At 31.6% G+C, this 16,215-nt stretch overlaps 4 protein-coding genes across 4 annotated transcripts; 1 reads left to right on the top strand and 3 right to left on the bottom strand.

Moving 5' to 3' along the window:
* LOC129910362 (kxDL motif-containing protein CG10681) lies at positions 1-815 on the bottom strand. Its single transcript, XM_055987712.1, has 2 exons — positions 625-815; positions 1-570 (listed from the first exon to the last, which is right to left on the bottom strand). The coding sequence occupies exons 1-2, from the start codon at positions 813-815 to the stop codon at positions 114-116; spliced, it is 648 nt and encodes a 215-aa protein (XP_055843687.1). The 3' UTR covers positions 1-113.
* Positions 816-3,347: 2,532 nt separating this feature from the next.
* LOC129911824 (ubiquitin-conjugating enzyme E2 C) lies at positions 3,348-4,636 on the top strand. The gene is made up of 2 exons (XM_055989777.1): positions 3,348-3,636; positions 3,784-4,636. The coding sequence occupies exons 1-2, from the start codon at positions 3,539-3,541 to the stop codon at positions 4,211-4,213; spliced, it is 528 nt and encodes a 175-aa protein (XP_055845752.1). The 5' UTR covers positions 3,348-3,538; the 3' UTR covers positions 4,214-4,636.
* Positions 4,637-6,457: 1,821 nt separating this feature from the next.
* Positions 6,458-10,358, bottom strand: LOC129911787 (EARP-interacting protein homolog). Its single transcript, XM_055989705.1, has 4 exons — positions 10,211-10,358; positions 10,020-10,151; positions 9,761-9,964; positions 6,458-7,179 (listed from the first exon to the last, which is right to left on the bottom strand). The coding sequence occupies exons 1-4, from the start codon at positions 10,250-10,252 to the stop codon at positions 6,466-6,468; spliced, it is 1,092 nt and encodes a 363-aa protein (XP_055845680.1). The 5' UTR covers positions 10,253-10,358; the 3' UTR covers positions 6,458-6,465.
* Positions 10,359-11,815: 1,457 nt separating this feature from the next.
* Positions 11,816-14,823, bottom strand: LOC129912023 (uncharacterized). The gene is made up of 4 exons (XM_055990103.1): positions 14,479-14,823; positions 14,006-14,418; positions 12,336-12,809; positions 11,816-12,277 (listed from the first exon to the last, which is right to left on the bottom strand). Exons 1-4 carry the CDS (start codon positions 14,684-14,686, stop codon positions 11,858-11,860), a joined length of 1,515 nt encoding a protein of 504 aa, XP_055846078.1. The 5' UTR covers positions 14,687-14,823; the 3' UTR covers positions 11,816-11,857.
* Between the last annotated feature and the right edge of the window lie 1,392 nt (positions 14,824-16,215).

Raw genomic sequence — 16,215 nt, 5'->3', positions numbered from 1 at the left:
TTTATCTATCCGATTTATTGCGATGGAATTCAAATGAACCTTCTTAAATAACTAACTTAAAACAAACAACAAAATAAATAAGCAATTAGAACTATAGACTACCTCCCTCTTCCTTAGCCAGTATCCTCAGAAGTACAATCGGAAGAATCATTAGGATTTGCCGACTCAATCGAACACACTCGCTTAATGAGATCATTTTCAACAGGTTTACCATTTTCTACGGCTTCCTCCATTTGAACGTATTCAACAGTCGTGTCTTTGGATTTCTTTTCCGACACTGGTTTCGTCTGTTTCGGTATTTCAACAACACTCGACGCATCCTCATCATCTTCTGCCTCTTCGGCTAAACTATTCCTTTGAGGTTGTGCCTCAACATAAGCTGTTGGATATTGAGTACTCAATTTTGTTTTAATAATTCGAATCTTTTTGAAAATATAATCTAAATCTTTTTTCATTTCATTTAAAAGTTTGACATGTTTCTTAAAATCATCGCCAGCTAATTTTAAGCGACTTTGACTAAGGGCATTGCAATTGAGTAGCATTTCGTTGGTTTTTTCAAAGCGTTGTAGCCTTGAATGTGGAAATTAATTATTAAATACTCATGAAAATGTGTTCTAAACTTACATTTGTTTTTGAGCTCTTATCATACTTTCGACATCTCCTTGATTTACCAAACCAGCCAGACCTTGAACAAAGACTTCAGAGGCAGTGTAATTTTGAAAACATTCGATGCTAAATTCACTTTCGGGAGTGCCATGGGGTCCGGGGCCACCAATACGTCTTGATTGCATCGAACTACTCATTTCGGAATTCATGATGGTGTTTGTTTTTTAATTTTTTATTGGATCTTCGACTTATTTTATCAAGTTTTTGCAAATGACTTCTTTTGTTTATGAAAAATAACAACACGGAAAAGAAAACAAATTCGATAAATGAAGGTGTAGTTTTTCTTGTCAGCACAAATGTCAAAGTGACATTTGGAATTAATGGAATTTTAATTTCCAGTGGAAAGCTTTGATGAGGGGTACAAATTCTATGTTAAGCCAACTTTACATCTATTACATACAAATATAATAGTTTGTTTTCACTAGAGCCCAAATGAGATAATTTTGCAAATTATTTAATTTCAAATAATGTCAAATCGTATAGAAAAACAGAATTTCAATTTGTAATTCGAACTGACCTTATTTGCAAAATTATCTCATTTTGTCTGTAATGGAAAAAAAGGCTATAAGATGTATTCCTTTGGAGGGCCATAAATTTGATATTTCAAGCTCTAGTTGCACTTTCGTGGTTTAATCGCGTTTAAATTTAAAATAGTAAACTACATGCTTAATCCAAATTACACTACAGCCTATCCACTAAAATCGGCCAATTAAAAACTTGAAAAAGGACTGTATACCAACGTTTGTACAACTATCATAAAATGAAAAAGACTGAAAAAAAAATCTTTTTGAAAAAAACATATGGACACTGAACAATAAATTTACTACGCTTGAGAATCTTCCAAACATACGACAGCATTTTTGTATCGTTAATGTTCAGGTTAAAGAATTTTTCTGCACAGCGTCTTATGGGAATAAGACAAAAAAAAAAACTTTGCTTTCGTTCATTTTACACACAAAAATACTGTGAAACAGTCATTCGTCATCGAAAAACGCTGGTGGCAGTGATTTTTTTGGTGTGGGTATCTAAAATTGTATTCGACGACAAAAAACACCGAAGTTTTGCATGAAAAAAGTCTATGAACGTCGACGTTCAGATATAAAATTTATTATACACAAAAAAGCTGTCAACAGCAGAAGTATTCATGGAACGGTGTCTGGGTAAACCTGGTAAAATGGTAAATGTGGTAAGCGAATTGTCAAACCCATACAAAATTCTGACACATTTACCACTTTACCACGTTTACCAGGTTTACTAACAGTTCTATTCTGTCAAAGTCAAAAAAATTTCAAATTAATTTAAAAATAAAAAGGAAAACAACAAATTAAAACTTCTTTTTAGCAGAAACAAATAAATTAGAAAACGAAAAAAGCTATTAACACGGATCTTTGAATCAAGAAAAATGTTCCTGCACAATGAAAAGTAATGACAATTAAGTGAACCCTCTCGTGGCTGCGATTTTGTTGTGGTATTTTTGTATATAAAGAATTCGTTTCACTTCAGGGCCCCTGTTTTGTAACTTTATCAGTGGCGATAAAAGTTTTTTAACGTCTCTAAAATCCAATTAGATAAAATGTATTTTATAGTCATTCAAATATTTTATCGCCAGTGATAAAAGTTTCAGAACATAGGGCCTTACCAATAATCAAAATTAAAGCTCAGTTAAATATTTAAATGAGCTTTAAATATTTTTCCATACCAATAACCAATTTAATAGTCAGGTTAAGGGTTAACGCCACGTTAATTTTATAGTTGGGAAACTGAACTATAAACGCGCGGTTAAATGTAAACGCACGGTTTGTACTGTCATTTGACAGCAAAAAAAACATTTATCAAGTCAACAAGTTATTGAGAAAAATTAATAATGTTGGCGGCAATTAATTAAATAAGTTAATGGAAAAAATTTATTTGTTTATAAATATTTATCTTTTTATTAATAAATATTCATTACTTTCAGAAAAGGCTGAAAAAGAAAACTAACCCCCTGAATACAATGGTGTAGCTGTGGCTGTAGCTTGTAGCACAAGTTGAAGAATTCTCAACTTTTTGCTCAGCTGCCACCAACTTTTGTTGTTGTTTCCCTCGGTAAAATGTTGGCAGTACTACAAGCTACAGTCACAGCTACACCATTGTATTGAGTCAGTTAAAAAAAAACAGATCTGCAAATTTTTCATCGTCGTACTTCACGAACTTTTTTTTATGCACTTTTGGCCTCCTTGCTTGGGCTCCATTTTTTAACTTTTACAATCAAAATAAAAATATATGAAGGTATGAAGGTATTTTGTAGTTATCATTTTGTTCATTATTACATTACATGCAAAAAATGCCACTTCAATTATGTCATTTTGACAACAAATGTAATAGATCTGGTAATAGAAGCACAATTAGTTAAACGCGTGTTTATTTTGATTATTAGTACACACCCAATTTAACGCGACGGTAAAATTTAACCCGACGATACTTAAACGTGTGTTTAGTGATTCATTATTGGTAAGGCCCATAGGCACAGCTGAGTAGGTACTAGGCTTTAAAAAAAAAAAATTAAAAAAACATTTTTCTTTAAATTATATTTCGATCTGGCAGTTCTGCATGAATTCCACATTGGAATAATTGGAATCTTGTTTCTGGAAATCTCCATTTTGTTTTTGTATTTGTAACGTTAAAATCTGTCAGTTGAAAAAAGAAAACTGGCTTGTGTCAAACAAAAAAAAAAAGAAGTACAAAAAAAAAGAGAACCAAAAAGAAAGCTTTTCAAGTGAAATTTCTCAACACAAAATATTAAATTTTTCTTTTTGTTTCATTAAAACCCCAACAATACATTAAATTGCTTGCAATTTTATTAATATTACCAACAAAATTAAACATCATAAAAATGGCACAAAACATTAGTCCGGATCATACTCATTCATCCAATTTGAAGCATAATGACGACTCGGTTACAATAAAAGATAATCACGCAGTCAGCAAGAGGTATTAACAGAAAAAAAAACAGGGGTTGAAACTCTTGTGAAAAATATAAAAAAAACCCATGAGTGTATCTACTTTATTTCTATATACAGAATAAAATTCTTATTTCTTTTTTTATTTGTTTGTTCTTTTTTTACTAATTCCATGTAGATTACAAAAAGAACTAATGAATCTAATGATGTCGGCCGAAAAAGGCATTTCAGCCTTCCCCGACGGCGAAAACATCTTCAAATGGATTGGCACCATAACGGGCGCCGACACAACCGTTTACAGTGGACAAAAGTATCGCCTTTCTCTCGAATTCCCCAACTCTTATCCCTACGCTCCGCCCGTCGTCAAATTCCTCACTCCTTGCTATCATCCAAATGTCGATCTATCCGGATCCATCTGCCTCGACATTCTCAAGGACAAATGGTCGGCCCTTTACGATGTGCGGACTATCCTACTTTCCATTCAATCGCTGCTCGGCGAGCCGAATAACGATAGTCCGCTGAATGCCCAAGCTTCGATGATGTGGACGAATCAAGTGGAATATAAAAAATACTTGGATTCGTTCTATGAGAAACACAAAGACACATAATTTAAGCGGTCGCCCTTAGCCCTCATCCAAACACCACCTAAAAAAACTGTAGCAAAATATTCCCACAATACAAAAAAATATTTATATTTATTATTTTATAGGGTTTTTTCTTTCATTTCGATTGTATTTCTAATCTCTACATCCTGGCCCGGGCGCCGCTTAAATGCAAAATTTATAAATTATAATTATTAGTTATCGTTAACATTAAAAATTATAAACATTAAACAAGCTGACTACTTGATCTTTTACCTACCAATTTTATTAGATTGAGAGGTGAAATTGAGAGCTTTGTCTTTATAAACATCATTTTAGAATTTTAATATTGTCACTTTATTTCATGGAACAACAAACATTTCTTTTAGTTTATTTCTTTTTTTTCCTTATTTTTTATCATTAATTTTAGTGTTTTTGTTGTATAAACTTTCCAATGTTTCTTTATTAAAAAAAAAAATAATCTCAACACATTGTCATTTTGGAAAAAATTCTCCAAAAAGAGGTTCTTCTCTTTTCAAAAAATAAATCTTAGCAAATCATTTATTTTGTATTATTTAAATTAATGAGATTCAAATTTTAGTTTTATGAAGTTTTTCTTTGTTTTTGTTTATTTTTTTTAATTTAGTTGTTTTTTTATTTTTCATTAAATCATCCCATCACAAAGATTTTATTTAGAAGAATACAATATACAAAAAAAAACAAAAATACATTGGAAATTTTGGTCGACAGAAATTATAAAAAAAGAACGAAACCATAAAACAAATTTAAATTGTAAAAAATAATGCAACAAATAAATTTTAAGTTAAATAAAATTGTATGGTGTTTTTTTTTTCTTGTTCTATTGTGAGCTGGAGTTGTGTCAAGTTCAAACGCATTATTTTCAATGTCATTACAAACGGATTTTGTGATTGTTTTTTTTCGAGATTCGTAGAAAATTTCCAATACGAATGAAATTTTTGATAAGGCTACACTGCCTTACTATAGGTTGTTTCAAATCAAAAGTCCTGACTCTGAGTTTATCTTCTCCCTTCCAATAAAATTGAGAACAAATAAACAAAAAACTCAATTTTATTGGCTCATTGCGACAAATCAACTCAAGAATAACAACAAATCATGCTTGTTTCATTGAAAGAAATGCTAGAGAAAAAAATAAACAAACAAAAAATCTGAATTTGTTTATTAATGATTTCTATGGTGACGACTCCAAAATAATTGAAAAATAAGATATTTACTGCCCAATTATACAAATGAAAATATGTGAATAGAATTTTAAGTTATGAATTGCTATTATATAAACTGGACCCATCTGGTCCATCTTCACCTAGTCCTATAACAATATCTTCGGCAAAGTTATCCCAACTGCATTCAAATGATAAATAATTAAATAATTGTATGTTTTTTTGTATTGCCCGCGTATATGAAGTGATGCAAGCTCGGGAGACTTGCCTCCGCTTTCTGAGGGTAACCCAGTGAATCTCACAGAAGGATCAATTAATTAAAATAGGGATATCAAGAACTGTTCTTCGTTATTTTATCGTAATTTTAGAAAAAGCTCAGCTGCCTCATAAATGCTTCCTTCCAGTAAGCGAATGAGTTTTTATTATTTTTGCTTAATTTTCCATGGGACTTTTGATTTGAAACGACCTATACTGAATCACTTTTTCAAAAAGCCAAAATATTAACAAAAGATGTAAAAATATTTCCAGGCAAACAAAATTCCCCTGCAGATTCACGATAATGTTCCCTTTTTGAAAGTTGATTTTCCTTATTTCCCTGCAATATTTTAACGCTGAATAAATGCTACTTCTCAAAACATGGGATACATTAGCAGTGTGTCGCAACTTAAGTGTTAAAAAAAAACTTAGGGCCATTTTCTGGAACGAAACTTAAATAATTTATGTTGAACATAAACTCTTATTCTCTTTTTCTTCTGCGTAAATTTTCAATTAAGGATTTATGTTGAACTTAAATGTTAAAGTTTCGATTCAGCAAACGGCTCTTAAAGACCTGGCTGGGTTAAATCAGCTATCTTCTTGTTTTTTGTAAAATTCTGTTTTTCTATTTTTTAACATAATTTACAAAAACAAACTCTTTTTGTCGCACCCTTTCACATAAGCACTTTTAAACTCTAAACTTAAGGTTTCTGATGTAGTGTATTTATTACCTATCTCGATTGTCTTGCTTACCCTTTGTGTACCGTTAATAAAAATAACCAACTTCAAAAACTCAATATAATAATAATAGCCAAAATTCAGTTTTTAAAATATTATTTGATATTTATACTGTTTTGGTACTTTCGAAATAATCACTCTCCCATCATAACTTAAAGAAGCAAATATCCACGGATCTACATTACTCCATTCTACACAATACACCGAATCTTCATGTTGGTCAAAAGTTTGCAACAATCCATCCGAAAGTAACTTTTTTGGTTCTCCATCCTCTTCGGTTGTTTCAGAACTAACCGAACCGGCACAAGTCAACAGTACCTTGCAATCACTGCTACTCGATAAAAGCAACTGGTCATGGAATGTATTAAATCTAACATTCCATATCCAATGTGAATGATCACCCCGCACAAAGACAGGTTCTCTAAGCATCCGACTGTCCCAGATTTTCAAAAAACCATCATCTCCACCGGTAAGTATGTGACATTGTTTGTTTGGATTACAGTCGACATCGCGGACGAGTTGCCCATGAGCATCCTCAATCGACCACGCACAGTGATTGGTATCTCGGATGTCATAAGATCGAATAGCACAGTCGTGAAGGGCATTAAATTGATTGCCTTGATGATGTTGAGACCATTTGCCAGTTGTAAACTTTGGAGAGTTTTTAGACGTTATCTCAGCAACACCTCGTGACTTTACTTGAGTTCGATCAAAAATTACAATTTTACCATCAACAACGGTAGCAAGGATATTTTCATCATTGGGATGGAATTCAGTAGTTTTAACATCTGTTCCAAATTCCTGAAATTACAACTAACGATATAGTGGAGTAACTATAGCAAATTATTAGGAAAATCGGCTGAACAGCTCCGATTTTGATGATATTTTTTTTCAAACGTCTGTAATTAAAAATACTTTAGCCTCTATAGGGAAAAAATTGCCGATGTTGCCGTATTGTTTTTTAAAATTAAAATTAATTTTTTTTACAAAACCTGTTTTCTTGCTTAAATTCCATAAATTAAATGATACCAAAAGATTCTCTAGGTAATCTAAGGAAAAAGAATATTTGAGAGTAAGAGACAATCTTTCATCGTTTTAGCGATAAATGCAATTTTCTCACAAACTGACTTCAAACACAAAAACAAAAATGTTTTGAACACAACGGCAACACTTATAATATTTAAATACACTTTTTAAACAAGCTAGGATCTCAATAATATCTGTTAAATTTATATCCACTAAATTTAATTAATTTTTTTTAAAAAAAAGGTTCTCAAACTTAGAATTTTGAAAAAAATTTCTAATTACTTTTTTTCAAACTTCTTCGTAATAAAATATGAATTTATTTTTTTTTTTTTACTTTTGGCCATAAATATTATTAGGGTAATTCCATGAAAAAGTGGACACGAATTTTGAACAAATTATGCAGTTTTTTTTACTTTTTGTAATAGCAAATTACTATTTACAAACTGTAACACTTTATGCAAGTTGCAAGAAAAGATTCTTTGTTGTATTCCCTTATGTATAGAAATTAAATTCAAGGAGAATAAATAATCTTAAAGCATTTTTAAAGCATAAGCTGCCAACTACAGAAGAATTTCACATGAAAATGACGGAAAAACAAGCCCACAGAAAATTGGATGAATCTAATAGAGACCATGACAATATGCCCTCGTGATTGCTAAAATAAATTAACATTTAAGCAAGCTTCGTTACACAATATTCGATTTAAAAAAAACTTGAGTGAAAATGCATCTTTTCTTTACTTTTGGAACCACAAATCGCAGGTAACATGAGTTACCAAAATAATGTAGCGTGAGTTACCTAAACATTTTAAAATTTTTCCTCGAAATATCGAATAAATGTTTGGTTTTGTCACTAATATTAAAAGTTTGTAATTTTGTATGTATGGAATCTTCATTTAAAACAAATTAAGATTCTTAATTTCGCAGAAAAACTTCATACTGTGGGACTCTTAAATCTCGTGTCCGATTTTTGTAACGTGAGTTACCATCATACTTTTATTTATCCCAAGCAAATACTAAAATAAAAGAAAAATTTTTTTGTTAATTATGAAAGTAATAGTTATGCTCCGTTCATGGATAGTAATTTCGTATCAATTTATATTAAAATTAACAACAAAAAATTATTTATGTATCGGAAATTTTTGTGAATGTAACGTGAGTTACCATGGAATTGCCCATTAGTTGAATTCCGAAGAGGAAAAGGTAATGTATACATATTATCTACAGTTTTGAAAAATAAAATTAAAAATTACTTCAATTATAATGGAAAAATATTGAATTTTTGTATTGAAATAATATTGATTGATTTTCTCTAAGACTTTGACAAATAAGACCTTCAAACTTTCGATATTTAAACTTCTACAATAAAGGCTGTTGAATAAAGAATAAATAACTTTATATATTAAAATGTTGAACTTTGAAAAAAAAAAAAATAAGTTACAATTTTTTTCAAAAACTTCTATTAAGAAAAGTTCTTCGAAAATGAAATGTATTTTACTTGTTTTTAAAAAACTGTAATACATACTTACATTTCCTTTTATGAATTCAAATAACAATTAATGTAGCCAAATTTTTTTTTAAATAAATGCATATTTTATTTCGAAAAAGTTTTAAAAACGAAAAAATTTTATTTGTAAAATTCGAACAGTTTCTCAAGAGCGCTGCATTCAATTAACTTAGTTTTAATTTTACAAAATAAGAATAAGTTCCTAGCTTTTTAAAAATGTATATTTTAATATTCTAGGTATTGCCATTGTTTTCAAATATTTTTTTTTTGTGTTTGAAGTCAATTTGTGCGAAAATTGCATCTATCGCTCAAACGATGCACAGTGCGGTACTTTGACCTAAAACTTGGTCATAAATCAGATATCTTAATTTTGTGAGTTTTACTGTTTCAAGAAAATGAAAGTTTTTCCTTCCAAATAACTTTTTAGTCATTTGGTACCTATTTGATGTGAAAAAATAGCCCAAATATTTTAGGCCAGGTTTTAGACCAAACTACCGCACTGTGCGATGATAGATTGTCCCTCACTCCCATGTATGTATTGTTTTTCCTTTTATTTCCTAGACAATCTTTTGTCATCAATTAATTTATGAAATTTAAGCAAAATTTTTGTTTTTAAAAATTGTTTGTTCCCAAAAATCTTCAATTAGGTAAATTTAAAAAATCAATACGGCAACAGCGACAATTTTCAACCTATAGTATTTAAAGTATTTTTAATTAGATACTGACGATTGAAAATAAACATTAACAAAATCGGAGCTGTTCGGCCGAGTTCCCTAACATTGATATTTGTTTAGCTTTAGTTACTCCACTAATATATTTTATATAAAAAAGAAATCAACTAGGTACCCACCTCAGTAGGAAGAATCTCAACGTTATCATATGGAATGAATTCTGAATCGAGATCTTTATCATCGAGATTTTCTGGAATTGTTAGGACAGCGGAATGTGTTATGACTTGGGCACCTTTTTGAAAACTATAACAAGACAATAAGGAACGGGCATTGTGTGGACTGCTGTTTAGCTTCCAGACTTCACCAAGTGGATGAGCAAATACCTAACGATTTGATATTCATGTTTTTATAATACTTTGGATAGGAGCATTGTCATACCTTGGCTTTTATCAATGCTTTTTCTTCATTGTACTCGAGAAGATGTACCTGATTATTTGGTTTCAAAGACTGGGTGGCAATAAAGAATCGAACTTCGTTGGATTCTCCATATTGTGGTGTAAGAGCTCTAGCCTTTGATTTGAGTTGAGAATTATGATTTGATTGAGAAGTATTTGTAACAAGGAACTTACCTGGAATTCAAGGCCATAAATTAACCCGTTGGCATCATCCATAATTTGAGACTTTTGTTAAACAAATAAAATAAATAAAATATTTATTACAAATTGAAAACAACAAATACGAGATGTTTTTACAGTGCAAGCAAAATAGTGCAATGTCAAAGTTTTTTAGGTGTGTTCAGACTCTTGACATTATTTGTGTAATGTCAAAAAGTGCGTGTTCAAATTTTGGAAATGATAGATCTGGAACCTTTAAAAAACAAGGGGAGAGTTCAAACTATCGTGCCTTTTTTAGGTTTTTAAAATATTTATCCATCCAGCTTCGAGGTTTGCTTCCAAAAAGCAAAAATGTAATACTAGGTCATGTGGAGCGCATGGAAAACAATTTTCCGGACCGGAAAGTTTTCTTATCCAACCGAGAGGGAAAGAGCAGTAGAGAAAGGTTTCGTCTTAAGTGACGCACGCAAGCGGAAGGGGACCTTAATCAACTTGGCGTGCGAAACTGGAATCAGCAGGCTTATACTATGTTTCCACCTACCCTAAATCCGAGATTTAGCTAAGTAGATTTAACATATAACTCGAGTTTTATTCTAAATCTTGGTTTGAAAGTAGGTGAAAATCTTAGATTCACGGCCATATTATTCACTAGTTTAAAAAATACATCTGGATGTAAAATTGTCAAATGTCAAAAATAAATCCAAATCCAGAATAGTTATCCCGATTTTAACTATGAAAATTATTAAAAAATAGTTAAAAATGACTATTTTTTTGTCTGTGTGATAGTGAATATCATGGATTTGGATTTATTTTTCACATTTCAATTTCTTTACATCCAGATGTATTTTTTAAACTAGTGAATAATATGTAGTAGCTGAAGCCAAACCTGAGATTTAGCGAAGTAGATTTAAAATAAATCTCGAGATTTATTCTAAATCTACTTTATTCTAAATCTACTCTATCGTTGAAATAAAACGATTATCGTAATATCTAATCGCATTTTAACAAGAACGAAGTAGTTTCAACGATAATCGTTTTACAAAATAGGGCCGCAGATATAAAATTTCCGAATTGATTAGATGCGATCTAACCAGTTGCTTATAAAATTTCCACCCCTATTCTACTATCCGATTCACTTCAAAGTTTCAAATAAGAAACGTTAAATAAAATTAAATTTTCAGAAATTAAAGTAGTCAATCTTCCGATTCACGTGAATCTTCCCATTCACGTGAATCTTCCGATTCAAGTGAATCGAATACCAGAATAGGACTGTCAATCAAAAGATCTAAAATATTTATATTGAAATCGGAGAATTTTCCGCTCCGAGGAATACCTCTCTAGGGCCAATTGTTGATAAGTTGGCCCCTGATCCATTGGATTACATTGTTTTCGAAATTGTTATTCGTTTTTCTTTTTTAATTTTGAAATTTAAATAAAACGGTTTTGAAAAATACGGTAGTTTATTTAAATACATAAATATAAAAAAAAATATAAATAGACGAAATCACACATCTAATGTTGAATTCCTTTCAAGAAAAGAATCGATTTTAATTCGATTTTTTTGTTGAAAAGAATTCGACATAAGCTATGTACATCGTAAATTGGAATAGTAGGTTATAACTTATTGTAACTTAAGTTTAGGTCAATTGAATGTTAGTGGTTTTAATTCGAAGGCCATTCTGGCCGAATGTTAGGAAAATTCAGTGTAGGATTTGCAACCCTACGTATAGATGCCTTAAAATCGAGTAGCAGCCGAACAATTTGATCTCGTAACAAATCCGATGCATCGCTCTGAAGAAGTCTCAATTCAGAAGCAATATATTCACCAAAAACCGAATGCTCATCACTTCGTGGTGGTCTTGAGTTTGAGTGACAATCAAACCACACTTGTGCTGCAGCATCTTTTTTACTTACAGAATCAATAGTTGACCTTGATGATGGTGCTGGCGATGAACATGGTGCAATTGAAGGCGGTTGAACATCGGGTTCATATTTTTGAAATTTATCAACGGTAGATGGTGCTGATGGAATAGAAGATTGTGACATTTCATCCAAAAATGACTTTTCGGATGTTTCATTATGCTATAACAAAAGAATATTTAAAAAATGTAAATAGAAAAATAGGTTCAAAAAGATTTACAAGAACTGGCGATGATGTCGATCCGCAAGTCCTTTGTATCTCGTTGACCCCAAGGAAAGTCATTTCATCGTAATGCCTCCATTTTACTATTGCCGGTCTTCTGCCTGGCTTTCTTTTGTGTATTTTCATCCAGTTCAGTCTGAATGTAACACGAAGATTCATCCATTTGATTTTTGCATCGTCAGCAGTTACGTTGCCAACTTCCTCTGCCACCTCTTGCCAAGCATCGTTCTTTGGCAACTTGTATTTGGGTGATCTGACATCCCAGAGCCCGGTGTTTCTTTTTACAGCAGCAATCAAACGTGACGTTTCCGTGGCATCTACCCACGCATGCATAACCCTTCGCGCAGAATTTCTTCCCGATTTGTGCATTTTTTTAGTCGATTTTCTATTGGATGGTGTGAAATAAGCATTGGTTTTGTCTTTTCTTGACGAGGGTGTTCCAGAGAAAAGTTCTTCATCTATGTGTGGACACTGAAAAAAAACGAAGATTACTACTAACGTTTGTACTAAAACGACTTTCTTAGGATGCCAATATTTAGGTTTTATTAAAGCAATTATAATTTTACATAGAAGAAGGCGGCGAAGAGCTGAGAGGATTGTGAAGTCAAATTTTGTACTGAGGGTCGATTCCCGTTCTGTGATATTTTGAAATGAAAAAAAAAAAAAAAAAAATCACAGCTTCACACTAAATTCGATTCTTGATTTGTGAACAAATAAAAATAAATTAATGCCTTTTCACATGATAAATTACTTATCATAACTGAATATTCTTGTGAAGAGGTTTTTTTTTTATTTAATGAATGCTTTGAAAATAATACATATAAAAAAGGTACAGAGATGCAATTCTATTATAAGTTCGTCTGTACGAAAATGACCAATGTTTAAATCTTTCAAAAAACTCGTTCACCATGATTTAGATGCATAATGCGTTTAATTTTTTTGGGCGAAAGCCATTAAGTTTTTTATTTTTTATACCTAGGTATATTATATTATGATACATCCTAATACCAATTGCATTAATTCTTAATAAGGAGGGTGATTTTGGACGTTTCGTGGCTATTAAAAATTTGGTATTGGTATCAAATGAAGGAAATATATCTTAGGTAAAACTTTTACTATGGACGTTTCGTCAGATTGGAAAAAACTTAGCCACAATACATTTACGGCTTAACTACATCAATAAATGACAAAATCATTCTTGGCCTCGTAACGTCTACGTTCGATAAAATTTAGGATATATAAAAATAATAGAGTTATTCACTTTTCGATGCATTTTGCAAATGGTGCAAAATTGGTCTGTTGTAGCAATTTTACAACTCTTTGTCGTGCCGGATCGTTAATACCCCTAATATTATACTCAAAAACGAAAGTTTTTATTATTTAGTACTTTTAAGTACACTCTCTCAAAATGATTTATCACATGACAGATTGATAAGGGGTATCAGTGAAATGATAAAATGAAAAAAACTATGTGAAAATTGAAATGATATTATTTTTATCATTTTGTAGCTTCATAGAACGAGAATCGACCCTCTGGAATTTAAATTAGCGCTCCTAGAGTATGGCGTTTTGTCGTTTTAGTACAAACGACATATACATATGTGAACGTTTTTACTCTCGTTTGTCTGTGGGAGAAAAATTAAGAAATATTTTCATAAGAAGCTTACTTGACTGTAATCATTTTCATCCAAACTCGATGGTCCAATAGAATTTTCGTATTCCATTGAATCCTCTTTAAGTTCTTTCTTCATAGAGAATTCCTCATTATTTGAATTCATTTTAGAATTATCGTTGTTGCTGTCAGGTTCACAATTGATTCGTGTAATAATAGAATTGGTTTGTTTAGTTAAATGGTTGACCAACTCTTCTTTTAATGAAATCCTTTCATCACAGGCTAATCCTGAACTATCTTCATTGCCTACAAGGACATCATTTGATACTGAATTTGTAACATGTAAGTTATCTGAAATGGAACTTGAACTGGGAAATGGAATTTGTCCAGATTGGAAATCAAATCGACTTATTTCTGAGCGTACAGTTGGAACAGCAGTTTTTAACAATATACGTATAGATGCAAATCCTTGCAATAGAATCAATATGAATAAGTTTATGGTATATTTTAATGATTTCTTTGCCTCACCCATTTGATATTTAATATTATTTTCAAAGTCGTCTTCTTTGAAATGAAGACTACAAATTCTCGAGGCACGTACTATAGTAGTGGTTTTACAAAAGGCAACCCACTTTTCGCGTAGTTGTGGATCTTTTGGAAACAAATGAAAACTTGTATCATGGGTTAATTTCTTTTCTGAATCATTTTTGCAATCAAACACAGCGCAAACACCCATTTATTTTTATTGGAATTTTCTTTTAAATTTGTATGGAATAGTAAATAAACAGAGAAAATATTTATACAAAACAAAATTTTATTTCTTTTTCGCTATCATGATGTCATGAGTTTTTTGTTTGCAACAAACCAGCTGTTTGATTTGTTGGCATCTAAACAGTTGTTGAATTTTGATTTGTCAGTATGTTGACAGATGTGTTTTTACAGTAGAGTCCAATTTAAAAGGACTTTGGACAATAGTGATTTTTAAAAATATTTTTTTAAGAGAAGTTCATCTTTTGATGAATAATCATATTTTTAAAGATAAAACGCAAAAATTCATATAAAAATGGTACAACTAACTCAAAAACAAAAAATAAAGTTCAGTGGTAAGGGTCCATAAACCATACCTGCACGTGCAACATAGTGATTGTAAAAAAGGTTTGTGTTTGCGTTATTAATAAACAACTCAAGGCGTATTTAAGAAGTCTTTTGATGAAAAAAAGTAAAGTTTTTGTTTCTATTTTCTTCACAATCGCCATGGGCTGCTGCACGCAATAGAAAAAATACACTTACCTATTAAAAAAAAAAATCGCCCTTGCACATTATAGCCCCGTTCAATTAGAGGTGGTAGACTACTCATGAGTAGAAATCTAGTACAACAACTACACATTCCTATCTCCTGGAGTAGAAGATCATGTGTTAGTTGTAGTACTAGATCTACTCACGAGTAAACTACCACCTCCAATGGAATAGGGTTTTATTAGCCCTGCACGACTGGGTAGCACATTCTTGCTTTTGCAGTCCAAAGCACTTATGTTCGTTAACTTGTAGATTATAAGAGCTGCCTATAAATAAATTTTAGAGGAATTTGGTTAGAGTCGACATGGAGACCAAATTTTTGTTACCAATATATATATATATATATTTTTTTGTATTTGACTTTTTTGAGAAAAACCAAAAATACAGTTATATTGCAATTGTATTGAATATAACGTGTGCTAAGTTTAAGCAAAATCGTCAGAGCCGTTTTAAAAAAAATTGCAAAAATTAAAAAAAAAAAAATGTATGGGAGTTACACTTTCTAAGATCTCGGACGGAATTCTGAGACCCACTTTTTCGGACTTCTCTCTCCATCATCGTAATGTTGGTTTTGATTTAAACCTCAAAATTTTTTTTCGACACGAAACCAATACTTGCCCTATAGTAAAATGGGTAAATGAATGCCCATATCGAAAAGGTAAGCGGTAGCAGGACGGGTAATTGTATGAAAATAGGTGTGTTTTCTATTACGATCGGGCTAAACTGGACAAACCAGCAATCGGGGCTAAGCAATTAGCTAAGCCCAGAGGCTAAAATGCTGTTGTTGTTAATTGCTTAGCCCCGAGTGCGTATTTTTTTTTTGTACGGTCAATCCCGGCGCCGGTGGTGTCACACAATTACCCATACCACCAGCACATACCTTCCCGGTGTGCGGTCATTCCTTTACGCTACAAAAATGAAAAGGAGTCCCGCTTGCGGTTTACCGCCCCGAGCATATCCAACAATATT

Source organism: Episyrphus balteatus, chromosome 2 (assembly GCF_945859705.1).
Source record: "Episyrphus balteatus chromosome 2, idEpiBalt1.1, whole genome shotgun sequence".
Classification (NCBI taxonomy): Eukaryota; Metazoa; Arthropoda; class Insecta; order Diptera; family Syrphidae; genus Episyrphus; species Episyrphus balteatus.
The sequence above is the reverse complement of the archived record's forward strand: the minus strand, read 5'-3'. Positions and strand labels throughout refer to the sequence as shown.

Excerpts from the sequence above, each read along its gene's own strand:
- LOC129910362 (XM_055987712.1), bottom strand. The coding sequence starts at position 815 with ATGAATTCCGAAATGAGTAGTTCGATGCAATCAAGACGTATTGGTGGC. Across the intron at positions 571-624 it reads ATAAGAGCTCAAAAACAAAT|GCTACAACGCTTTGAAAAAA; the intron begins GTAAGTTTAGAA and ends TCCACATTCAAG.
- LOC129911824 (XM_055989777.1), top strand. The coding sequence starts at position 3,539 with ATGGCACAAAACATTAGTCCGGATCATACTCATTCATCCAATTTGAAG. Across the intron at positions 3,637-3,783 it reads AATCACGCAGTCAGCAAGAG|ATTACAAAAAGAACTAATGA; the intron begins GTATTAACAGAA and ends AATTCCATGTAG.
- LOC129911787 (XM_055989705.1), bottom strand. The coding sequence starts at position 10,252 with ATGGATGATGCCAACGGGTTAATTTATGGCCTTGAATTCCAG. Across the intron at positions 9,965-10,019 it reads AAGCATTGATAAAAGCCAAG|GTATTTGCTCATCCACTTGG; the intron begins GTATGACAATGC and ends TCAAATCGTTAG. Across the intron at positions 7,180-9,760 it reads TTGAGATTCTTCCTACTGAG|GAATTTGGAACAGATGTTAA; the intron begins GTGGGTACCTAG and ends TTGTAATTTCAG.
- LOC129912023 (XM_055990103.1), bottom strand. The coding sequence starts at position 14,686 with ATGGGTGTTTGCGCTGTGTTTGATTGCAAAAATGATTCAGAAAAGAAA. Across the intron at positions 14,419-14,478 it reads TAATATTAAATATCAAATGG|GATTTGCATCTATACGTATA; the intron begins GTGAGGCAAAGA and ends TTCTATTGCAAG. Across the intron at positions 12,278-12,335 it reads CGACATCATCGCCAGTTCTT|CATAATGAAACATCCGAAAA; the intron begins GTAAATCTTTTT and ends CTTTTGTTATAG.